The following is a 12,047-nucleotide window of genomic DNA, read 5'->3' on the forward strand; positions in this document are numbered from 1 at the left end:
GGCCACCAGCAAAGTCCCTGGTTAATTTTTTTTCAACTGTCTTCGCTTTCAGGAACCATTAGAAACAATGACCTTGAATTTTTTTTAAAAGGTCTTTCTACCTGTAAATAACTTTTCCAATATTACTGAATACATTTTTATGCTTTTTTACAGACTTGAATAGTTATGAAAGATAAAATTTTTATCAGAGTAGTTTTAAGGTGGGTTTTTTTTTTTAATTGGACCATTTTTAAAGTCTTTATTGAATTTGTTACAATATTGTTTCTGTTTTATGTTAGGTTTTTTTGGGTGCAAGGCATGTGGGGTCTTAGCTCCCCGACCAGGGGTGAAGCCCACACCCCTACATTGGAAAGTGAAGTCTTCGCCCCTGGACCCCCAGAGAGACCCCAGAGTGGTTTTCAACTCAACACAATAATATAAAAAAGGAAACATTTACCCATTTACAGTAGCAAAAACATAAGGCCATCTGAAGAATGATTGTTTTCCCCAATCAGCTCAAATTTTGATTTTCCTGTCACAAACCAACTCATACACACAGAACTCCCTTTAAAGTAATAAGTCAAAGTGTAGAGAGAAGACATAAAATAGGCCACATAATAGCCATATGGACCTGACTTACTGTTTGCAAAAATTGCATAGTAGTGTGAAGATTTTTAGGTTCATTATTACTTTTTAATATAATGAAAAAGTTGATTTGCCACACTGAGGGAATGGCATTCAGAACTGCAGTTGAGAATCAATTTAGATAGCCTATGCATACCACGTCTATATAAACGAATACTAATCAATACTAATACAATAAATTGAAATTATGTTTTAAAGGAATACCAGTATGATAATCATATAAAGGATATAATCTGTTCCTTCTAACCAAGTCTGTAATAAAATTCTATTCAGTAGAATAGTGGAAAAATACTACTTTAGGTTTACTTAACTTGGCTCAAGCTTATTTAATACCTACTTCCTGGATGACAGTAATTTATCAGTTGTGATGACGTTGAAATCCAAGGAGGATTTTTCTAGGTAATTTTTAGTATTATTTAAATAGATATGAAAAACATCTTTGGTGTATCATAGTTGATCCATAAATTTCATAACTGTATTTTCTCAAAATGGACTCTGTCTGTAGCAGTAGACTGATACTTAAGGGAAATTATTTTTATCCCTAAGGTCATTGAGGGAGATATCGTGATGTCACACGTTGTTGATCTTCCATAACCACATTAAAACATTATTAGATTTTTCATGTCCTTTTTTAAAAAAAAAATTACAGGAAAAAAATCCCTTTATCTTTGTCAGGCATGTGTGTGGAAAATATCAAAAGTTTTACAGTGACCTTCTTTTTTAATGTCTTAATATTCATGAACACCTCTCCTCTGACTCTAAACTTTGAAATTACTCCTCTTCCTGGTCAGATTATATTGGCAGTTCAAAATCCTGATATTTTCCCCTAATGTCACATTATCTTCTCAAATTAAGTCTTTTCTCCCCCGCCCCAGGTCTTTTCCAGTGTTACGTTTTTTTACTATCATCAGCCATAAGTATTTTTGAATACATTCTGTTAGCATATCTAGAATTACCTCTAATACTCTATTATTTTAGTTGAGCTAGTATTAGATACCTCCCTTTGGATTTGTTTCTCTACAAATTGTTAGAAATTTTACTATTTTAAAAATTGGTTGATTGGTATTTGACTCCCTCTGAATATGCACATATATACATACATATGTACATATACACACACACAGTTGACCCTTGAACAACATGGGTTTGAACTGCACAGGTCCACTTACACATGCATTTTTTTTCAGTAGCAAATATTACAGTACTGCACAATATTAGATTGGTTGAATCCGTGAATGCAGAACCACATATACAGAGGAACAAGAACTCCCTACCTATAGGTAGAACTGTATATATAGAGGGCTGACTATAAGTTACAGGGACGTTACATAGAGAGTTGGCACCCCTAATCCCCACATTCAAGGGTCAACTATATACACACGTAAATATATGTATATCTACATATATATACCACTTTGTATAATTACCTTTAGAAAACATATAGGTTCCTAAGTAAATATTCTAAAAATCAGCAGTAAGATTAAATAATCCAAATAGTGATTATGAAGACCTAGAGTAGAATCTAATCTTTCTTCATTCCAACCTCAATTTTGCTATTAATTCATAAAATCTATATTGCCACGTGTAGATGAAACAGTATTACAGTTGTCAGGCCCATCTCTTTGAATCTTTCAATGGAATGAATCATCAAAATTTAGCCATTAAAGTTTTCTCCTTTTCCCAGGCTTTGAAGTGATCTAGAAGAAAAGATTTTAGCTTTTCAGAAGATAGTTATTTTATTTATATCCTAAATATTATTTGTGAGTGCCAATAGAAAATCAACTGCCTTTGACATATACGCTGTAAGTTTGTTTACTGTGTTTTTAAAAACAAATTCCTAATGATATTTATTTATCAGTAGGTTAGCCTAAAATTAAAAGCAACCAAATATATTCTCTTTTCAGTATTTTGAACTTAGAAATTTGGCTTGTATGTTGACCAAGAAGCAAATAATATTAATCTTAAATAAAGTCCATTAACCTTTAATAACAATAATTACTAGGTTCAGTTTTCACATAGACCAGTCATTAAGATATAAAATTTGTGTAATGAAAATAACAATAATTGAACAATCACTGTGCATTCTCTCATTGAATCTTCTATGAGGTGAAAACCAAAAAAGTTTACCCAGTCACCTGGTAAAGTCAGAGTCTGACTTCAGAGTGCATGATCTTAACTAATATAATTATTCATTTAGTCTAAATATTTTCAGTCCCTTCTTGATATTGAGGAAGGAGAGAAATTGCCCAGTAACCTGTCATGTTTGCAAATTAGAGTTTGTTAAAAATTTTTATTTTGAAGGCTCTACTTTTCCATCCATTGAAAAATCTTCATTATTTTCCATATAGTTTTAAGGGTGCCATGGGAGGACTATGGGCTTTGGAAGTCAGACTAATCTGGGTTTAAATCCTAGTTCTCCTGTTTATTATCTCCATGAACTCAAATGAATTCATTTATCCTAAACCCAGTTTTCCCATTTGTAAGGAGATAAAATATGACAAGTTTAGACTGATATGTTCTCAGTCTGCAATAATGGTAGTTCTTGAATATCTTAATAAGAAACCTCATGTTTGCCTGTATTTCTGTGTTATTTTATTTTAAATTATGTGTTAACTGTATGACATTCAGTGGTGCATCCACACTAATCTTAACCACGCATCTACTGTTTTAACGATATTAAAGCAGTAAGATTACTTGGGTAATCTGTTCTTTAATAAAGGTTATATTTTGTAGGAATATTAACATAAAAGTAGATAAATTCTCTATTTTCCTCCAAACTAAACTTTATGTTATGTTCTCCACATTTTACCAATTAACATGTTGTTATTGGTCCTTTTCTTCAAAAACTATTTCTAGTTTCTATCCCATCTTTTCTAATCTTCATCTGTTTTGATTTAAAGTCTGTTAACTTTTGCTCTTATCATAGTCTTATTGTATACCTGCTATATGTCGAGGTCTTTGCATTTGTAGGCATTCATTCCCACAATTTTGGAATACAGCTAGTATTGTCTCCATTTTACAAATAAGAAAGCTGTCTCAGGTTAGTTTGCCCAGTATCCAGCAAACTAAACTTGTCATTTAACTTAGATCTGTCTAACCCATGCCCATGCTGTTTCTAACACGACGCTACCTCTTAGTTCAATATTATTTAGAATTGCTTTCAAAGTCACAATATTTTTAAAGGCATTGTTTAGTAGCTCCAGTAACTTTAGCAGTTTTAAATGGGTCATACCTGTCAGCAAGTAGTATAATCGAAGCCACAACAAATAACGATCCATTAAGTGCCCTTCTATAATCTTTATAGATCCCCAGTCATATTCTTCACGTTGCTTGTAATAAAGTTCGTTGTAATCAGTGTACAAAATATGAATCAATATATTGTACCTTCAAGATATAGACACCAGTCTGTGTGAGTACTATACAAACATTAGTAAAACATAGGAGCGCATACTTTAGAAACTTGATACTTGAGAATATTTTATTGATAAAAATAAATCAACATTCTTTATGACTCAGGTGACATAAGTCAATACTTAGAGTAGGATGTGAAATGAAGTGCAAGTATCACATTATTCTTTAAATCTAAAATTGAGATCTATCCACCATCGATTATTTATGGAATTTGGGTATGCTGAGTATCCATCACAAACATCATTTGCTAAAACGTGAGGAGGTCCTAATAGCTGTATACCACACACACACTAAAAAGTCCAGTTTGACTCAGTTGACTGAAAGGGGTTTCACCTTGAAGGTAGCAAGGGGGACGTAGAGGAATTGCTGTTGTTGAAGAAAAATATTCTTTGAATTTGGCATATTCTAAGCAGCGTTTCTTTCTGTGATGATGGAAATGGACAGTGTCTGCACTGTCCATTAGGGTTGCCACTAACCGCTTGGGACTGCTAAACAATTTAAAAGTGGCTTAGTGCATCAAGAAGCCAAATTTTAAATTTTCATTTAATTAACTGTAATGTGGCTGTGGCTACCATATTGGACAGTACAGCCCGAGAGAATTTATGATTGAGTGATTAGGATAACCTGCCACCAGTACAATGAACACTTTAAAAGGTAGATGTTTATAGAATTTCTCATAGACCTTTTTTTTCTTTTCTTTTTTCCTATTTGAACTTGTTTTGTTAGTGGGTAAGTATAACATTTGAATGTACAAGCATTTGTCCATTGTGAAACTTCATCACCCTAACACACTGCATGCCCAATTGTATTTCATAATAAAAACCTGATTACTGTCTTCTCTGCTCCTCTGTTAACACCTGTAAAATTCTGCACTATGTCGCTCATATCTGTTACCTGTTTTCTCTTTTGTTTTCTCATTTCTGCCTGCTACTCCATTTCTTCATTCACAACAAAGAAAGAAATGCAGTGATAGTTCTCTTCCTCCCAAAACCTCCACTAGAAAACATTGGCCATCTCAAGGTAAACAGACATGGGAAGGCCTCTCATGACTGGCCGGAAATAAGTATGCATTACCCGAAAAGCATGAGCTACTGCTCTTCACCTTCCTTCTGCCATCCATCTGCAGTGCTCCCCTAAAAAGGGCCATGGATTCATATTCTCTAAGATTTCCAGTATGGGTCCAGTATGAACCAGTTCAGATCTTCAGGAAGAGTAAAGGCGAACAGAAGTACATGTCCTTCTTGTATTTTGAAGGCCAACCTCATTTCAGTTAGAAAAGAAAGAATGTTGGAGAAGTTACTTTAAAAAGAGGGCAACTTATCTGAATTAGGATTAGTGATAAAATATTTTTTCCTTGACAATATATGTTTGTTCTTGAGTATACTACTTGACCTTGAAAACACTTTGAAGTGTTCTACAGAGAGAATTCTTAATTTCCTAAGACATCTCAGTAGGATCTGTACCCCTTATTGAGCAGTTTTGTTTCCTTATAAATATTCATAACTTCAACTTAGGCACAAGTGTTTCACTATATGGAAGTAGTAGTATAAGTATTCCCAAGCTCAGAGTGTCAGTGAGGACCTCCAGTGGCTAACAGATGTGCCAAAAGTTTCCTAGAGTAAGGAGCTGTGTCAGTTGAAGCCTGCAGCCTGTGTCATGTACCTTTGCTTGTGACACACATGAAGATAATTTTTATGTACATAAAACGAAACCTGGATTAAAGTGCCTCAAAATATACAGAATTGTAAAAATGTTATTTGCAGATTTTTTGTTTTTTCAAGGGTTTTTATTTTTAATGAAATATGAGTGCCTATAGTGTGCAAAGTTCTGTAGTACTGCTGTAAGTTAGATAATCATAATTCATAGAAATAACATACAAAGGTGAAGAACTACTTTGTACATGATACGAAGAATTTTCCAATTTGAACTTGTTTTTTTGCTTCTTTCAAATATTTATATCTACTGACTCTACTGGTAACTACAGAAGTTTAAGAAAACAAGAGCATCACTTATCTCTTCTAAATTGAGACACTTCTCCCCCCCCCCCCCAGAATTTATCTTGTTCCTTCTTAAAAGCACATTTAAATTTAACTTCCTAGCATGTTTAATGGTCTCATACTACTAAGTTCCTTTTGGGAACGTTTGGTGCTGTTTTATTTTCCAGTTTGAGCAGTGAAGGCCCTTTTGTTGATTATATTCTGTACCCTAGAGATAGGAATTGGTCCTTCTCACCTGCTTCTTAAGCCCTCATGTGCATGCTGATGGTGCTTTGGATCCCTGTCCTTTCTGTCCCAAAGATCTTGCTTCCCATTGCTTCTTCTGGGGAGCTCTCTGGTTGGTTCTGGTTCTGGAAATAATGATTCGTGCTTTCTGGCTACTATAATGACAGGAGCCACCAGATCACTGGGTTTTAAAGAAAATACTAGTAGACTATTGTAACAAGAAAATTTGGTGCTTGCTGTTTCCTCTCAAAAGACCTCACTAAGGTCTTCGGATCTGTAGTAGAGAAGTTACTCTTGTAGGAGGAGAGCCAGAGGATTTGCACTAATGCACTTGCTGTTTCCCACAGGCTCCTACCCAGAGATCCTACCCAGTGAAACTCCCACAGCGGCGCAGGTAGACGGGGCCGACCTGGCCTCTCCAATGTCTCCTCGAACGAGCAAAAGCCGCATGTCCATGAAGCTGCGTCGCTCCTCTGGCTCCGCCAATAAGTCCTAAGGAGACAGCAGCCTGGCAGTGGTCACCAGTAGCCACCTTAGCATGAACATGGTGTTAACCCTTCCAGGCTTTGTGTTTGCTGTAATATGCATGTTCCTTCCTGAACATTTATTTTAGAAAACACTGGATTTAAATAATTTGTAACCTAGTATTTTAGATTTGGGTTGTTTATTCGGTTGGTTTTTTCCCCTACACTCCAAGCTGCCATATTGGGGGCGGGGGGGTGAAACTTTATTCTACACCCTTTACCTTCCCTCGATAATTATGTCTAAGTAGTTTTACTTTCAATTTCATAATTAACTTTGAGCCAAAATATAATTGCATAGATAGCCTCATGATTTTTATCATGCCCCATTACAACTTTATGGCTCAGTAAACATAAAATTTTTTAATAAATGTACATCTTTAAACATTTGTAAAGTTGTGGCAAAAGTTGCAGATCTGTTAACACATTTGATGTGTATGGATTATTATTTATGTTATCAAAATAAACCACTTAAAATAAATGGTCTTTTAGCATCTCAAGTTCCAGCTAAAATAATTTTAGCATTACCTTTTTCTTCCCAAAGCAGTGTCTCATTTCTTGGCTGTGCAGCAGGTGATGCCATGACATATCTATCTAATAACCAAAAAAATCATTGTGCTGAACTCTGATTCATGTTTAGCTTCCAAATATTTTTCTAATGTTTTGCTTTTTAAATGGTATCACTGTTAAATGCCACTTCTGTTTTGAGATTATGGCCCCTTATTATTGGCTGCTGGACCCTGGTATATCGATGTTCTTTCTTAAGTACCAAAAAGGGAAGAATGAGGTGGGGTGGGTAGAAAAAACAGAAGAAAACTTATCTAAGTGTGTGGCTTAAATTATGTGTATTATTTTAAAAGAAAAGGGAACATGACCCAGGAGTCTAAATTAATCTAATATTGTTAATACTGAACATGCAGGTGCAGATTGGTATACATTCCACTCTCCAGAAATATTTTCCTACAGTAGATAAGCTCACATTTTGCTCACTTTTTTTTTTTTGAACAAGCATCTCCTAAGGAAATGTAGCATGACATTGGTACTAACTGCATGTGTAAATAAATACATCATATTGGCAAACTATAAAATATAAATTATGTATCATCATTCATGTAGTATCTACAAATTTGTAACAGTGGAAAAAAGATGGTATTTAATAATACAATAAAAATATTCTTATCATTTTGTGTTCATAAGTGGTCTTTTATATTTTTTCAGACTTAATAAGCAGGGCCATAAAGCATGAACCTAGGTTTATCTTAGCTAATCGTGGAAAATGAATTTTAATTCTCTTCTTTGGATACACCCCAATTTATTTCTCAGAGATCCTACCACAATTGCTAAAAATAGGAGATTTTTCACTTTCATAGCATCTCACCAGAAACTTCCTCCAATGCACTTGTTAGCATCTGTTTATCTCACCCTCATGCTTCTTTGATTACTTAAATTTTACTTTTTTGGTAATATATATTCAAGAACAAAACTTTTTATAGTTTGTAAGGGAAGCCTTCAGAGTGCCTGTGCACTTAAAAAATTTTGGATTTCCTTATAAATAAAAACAAATTCCTATGAAACTATGTAGAAAATAAACTAAAATTCCCGTTAAAGCTTATATAAAGGATAAACATGGATAGAGAGTTTCCCACAACCAAAGTGAAGAACTGCAAAAAAGATAAAATACCTACTTACAAATGTCTATAGTGCTTTTCCTTAAAAAAATGAACAAGTTAATGGTTTGATAATATGTAACAAATTGGAGTGAAAATACTAACTTAAAAATACTGAAGTTAATTAGCACAGTTAACATTTTACTCATCTTCAAATAAACTATTCACTAACTTTGAAAAAGAAAATATTTAAAATATTTTCTGTTGACATTTTTGGGTGGTAAAGTATCTTTAATATTTGAAGAATAGTACATATCCCTTGCTTTTTGGAGTTCAGTCTATGCAGCCATACTTCCAAGGAAAATCTCCCATTTATGCACCATTATAATCATTTACAAAATATAATTTCTCTTGTCTGTATTCCGACTAAATGGGTCACCAAGATTATTGGCTTTGGGGAGATGAGAAGTGTGGCATTTAGAAACAGGCTGTGTTCAATGGGATTCTTTAGACAAACACAGAACACAACAAAGCACCAGCTATGTACATTTATTTGGTGGTAAGCATCTTACAAATATGGGCTACCTGTCCAGCAGTACTCAGCCAGTGTTCCAAACTCTGGCTATTAGGGCATAGGTACAGAATGCATGCTAAATATGCTTTACAAAAAGAAATTCAAAACCAGGTTGCTGCTAAAATATTGAATGAATTGCCATTCATTTTCATAGTGGGTTATAAGTATTAACATCTTCCTTAAGCTGAACATGGTGTCATATATAATACACATTTTAAGATTTACAACAGAAGCGTTAAAACAAGTTGGATGAAGCCCTACTAAAACTGAAACTTTAGGAAATGAGTTCTGTATTTCCCAAAAGCTTATATTAAAGGTTTAAAGTATCTTCCTGAATACTGCACACAAAAGGGCTAGAGGTGAGAATCGGGGAGGGGTGGGTCTCAACTCCTTTCAATTAGAGGTGTTATTCCCCACCTCCAGACACTAGCTTCAGAGTGAACTGAGCATTGACAAAAGGAAAGTTTACAAGGCGACTCCACATCACCCAAAAGTGCGCAAACATCTTACATTTCCTGCCCACAGACGCTGGTCTTGTATTTCCCACCCACCCAATGTAAGTTTGGCACCAATCACAACTTTTAATTCACAGAATATACACTGCAAGACATCTGACCCTATTGAGACAGAAACTACAGAGGCGCTTGCGATGGCTAGAGAAAAAAAAAAAGGACCTCCATTTTTGGTAGCTAGAATCCTTTGTAGAGACATGCACGCACTCACTGCGACTTTCCATAGGAATTACAAGTCATATAGGATTCGTTGGGGTCTCCAGAGTTTTGTGGGGGCGGGGGGAATCCTATCTTGTGAGGAAGATTTAAAGCTGACAATTCTTGACCGGGAACGCTTATACCATATACGTACCTGCTCTAGAGGGAGATTTTACATTTCTCTGTCCGCTCCTCAGGCGGAACATTGACACTATTGAGAGTTTCAGGTGAGAAAATAAGAAAAGAGGGTAGACTCGCAAGTTGAAGAAAACCCCACAGAAATCCCCAGGATCGTTTCCTCCATGGCCCACCTTACAATCTTCCTCGTCTCTCGGCCCTCAGCAGCCCGGCCGCAGCGGCATCTGCAGCAGCAGTACCTGCCGACTTTCTGAGGGGTGGCACTTATTGATGTGCCTGGTCAGCCCTGGGGAGCTAAAAAAAGTGGACGGGCAGTGCTTGCACGAGAAAATCTGCTGAGCACTCCCGTCGGATGCCCCGCCTGGGTTCGGTGCATCGGGAGGCGACCCGGCCAGAGCGGGCAGGAGCAGCTCCTCGCGGACCGCATGCCACAGCCGGTGTTTGTCCCTGATGTCTGCCGAGGGGAAGTGCGCCCCGCACAGAGGGCAAGCGAAGGCCAGGGGGCCGCCGCGTTCCGAGCCAAAGCCGGGGCCGAGTGCGCGGGCCGAGCCCACCTCGTGAGTGCCCAGGTGCTTGCGCAGATAGGCTTGGCGACGGAACTTTTTGTGGCAATATGGGCACACAAAGATCTCGGGTCCCCCGACACCACTGGCACTGCCGGGCTCAGGCACCCGGCGCCCCAACACCCCCGCCGTATAAGGGAGGTGAGGAAGCAGAGGCTCGGCGTGGGACAGCACCTGGAGGCCAGGCTGTGGGGCGCTGTCCTGGTGCTGCTCCGCCCCGGAGCTGTCCCTGGCCCGCGGGTGCTGATCCGCAGTTTGCTCCGCCCGGCTGTTCTCCTTCCCCTCGGCCAGGAAAGATGCGACAGTCCCGGAATCCGGGGAGGACGACGATAGGGGCAGCTTCCCGTCGGCCGAGGAGACTGTGGCTGCATTGACCGCTGTGGGACGCGGCTTGTGCCAGCGGCGATGGGAGGCGAGGTTCGCAGGGCAGCTGAAAACCTTGTCGCACTCGGGGCAGCGGTACTCGACGCGCACGATGCGGGAGCAGCGGTGCTGAGCCAGCGCGAAGGGGTCTGCGTACTGCTCCTTGCACAGCTGGCAGATGAACTCCCCCAGCGGTGTGCGGCTGCCCCCGGGGCCCCGGGACGACGCTCCGGGCTCCTCCTCCTTGATCTTCAGGCCCAGAACAGGGGATGTGGTGACTTCATCGGCGAAGCTCAACTTCCTCATGGCCTTTGGCTTCTTGACTCCGGCGGCCGCGGGCCCAGACACGCCGCCCGAAGGAGCCTTGGCGCGGCGCTCGCCGGTGGCCCGCTTCAGGCCGTGCAGGGTGGCCGAGAAGGGCTCGGGGTCCGGATGGAGCGCGGGCTCCGGGAACGGTGCCCGGAGCGGCAGCAGGAACTGCTCCCCCGAGGTCGGTGCAGCTGCTGGTGCTACCGAGCAGGAGAAAGAGGCCACGGCGGCAGTGCCCCCGGGGAAGGACTCAGCAGAGACGGGTGAGCTGAGGCAGCGCTCCAGGAACGCCCGGCGCAGTTCCACGCCCGCCGGCTTCGTGGGACTGGGGCTGGGCCCCGGACCCTCCCTACCATCCGCCCTCCACTCCGCGCCATCCCGCCCGCCCGCCGCCGGGCTCACCCTAGCCGCCCGACAGGACGACCCTGACAGTACACGGGCCGCCTCCTCCTCCGGAGTTGGGGGTGCCTCCCGCTCCACACCGGGCTGAGAGGCACTGGAAGCCTCCTCGGGGAAGGGCGGCGCCCCCGGGGGTTCCCCAAGGGCGAAGACCCGCTCGGCTAGGCGCACTCGGTAAGAGCCGCCCGTCCGTTTAGTTCTCTTTACCAGGAAGCCCCTAGGCATGGTGTAGTCGGAGCGCTCAGGGGCAAAAGAGTGACAGGGACGCCGCGGGGTCTGCGAGAGGGCGAGCACCGCAGCTGCCCCAGCTTCGCCGCGGCCGTCATGTGTCCGCCGCCTTTATAGCTGCGACGCGGGCCGGGGGCCCGCCCCGGTCGCCTTCGGGCTGGACCGGCCAATCAGGAGTGGGAACGGGCGCGGGGGCGGGGCTTTCACGGGACTTGGCTCCAGCGGGTCCACTAAGCGGGAGGCGCGCGGGCCCGGCTTAGCTGCGCCTCCTCCCTGCCGCCCACCCGGCGAAGACGCAAGAAGGGAAGGTGCGGAGTGTGAGGAAGCTCGGCGCTCCCTGCCTCAGTGGCCTCCAGGGGCCCTCTGGGGTGCTGGGTG

General features: G+C 40.8%; 2 protein-coding genes across 16 annotated transcripts in view; one reads left to right on the plus strand and one right to left on the minus strand.

The window, feature by feature from the left end:
* RALGAPA1 (Ral GTPase activating protein catalytic subunit alpha 1) overlaps positions 1-7,960 on the plus strand; it is a 205,752-nt gene extending 197,792 nt beyond the window's left edge. For 10 of the 15 annotated variants that reach the window (XM_081547902.1, XM_081547900.1, XM_081547907.1 and 7 more), the window contains one exon: positions 6,605-7,960. Coding sequence is in view for 9 of the 15 variants with exons in the window: in XM_081547900.1 (XP_081404026.1) it covers positions 6,605-6,753 (149 nt within the window). In the remaining 6 variants the exon portion in view is untranslated. Of the gene's footprint in view, positions 1-2,482; positions 2,486-4,990; positions 5,056-6,569 lie in introns of all 15 variants that reach the window. The other 5 variants (XM_081547905.1, XM_081547908.1, XM_081547911.1 and 2 more) reach the window with 3 other exon arrangements.
* A 963-nt stretch (positions 7,961-8,923) lies between these two features.
* INSM2 (INSM transcriptional repressor 2) lies at positions 8,924-11,752 on the minus strand. Its single transcript, XM_081547925.1, has one exon. The coding sequence runs from the start codon at positions 11,664-11,666 to the stop codon at positions 10,008-10,010; it is 1,659 nt and encodes a 552-aa protein (XP_081404051.1). The 5' UTR covers positions 11,667-11,752; the 3' UTR covers positions 8,924-10,007.
* Between the last annotated feature and the right edge of the window lie 295 nt (positions 11,753-12,047).

This window comes from Giraffa tippelskirchi, chromosome 12 (genome assembly GCF_054371585.1).
Source record: "Giraffa tippelskirchi isolate mGirTip1 chromosome 12, T2T-mGirTip1v1.2.pri, whole genome shotgun sequence".
Classification (NCBI taxonomy): domain Eukaryota; kingdom Metazoa; phylum Chordata; class Mammalia; order Artiodactyla; family Giraffidae; genus Giraffa; species Giraffa tippelskirchi.

Coding starts and splice junctions, on each gene's coding strand:
- INSM2 (XM_081547925.1), bottom strand. CDS start 11,666: ATGCCTAGGGGCTTCCTGGTAAAGAGAACTAAACGGACGGGCGGCTCT.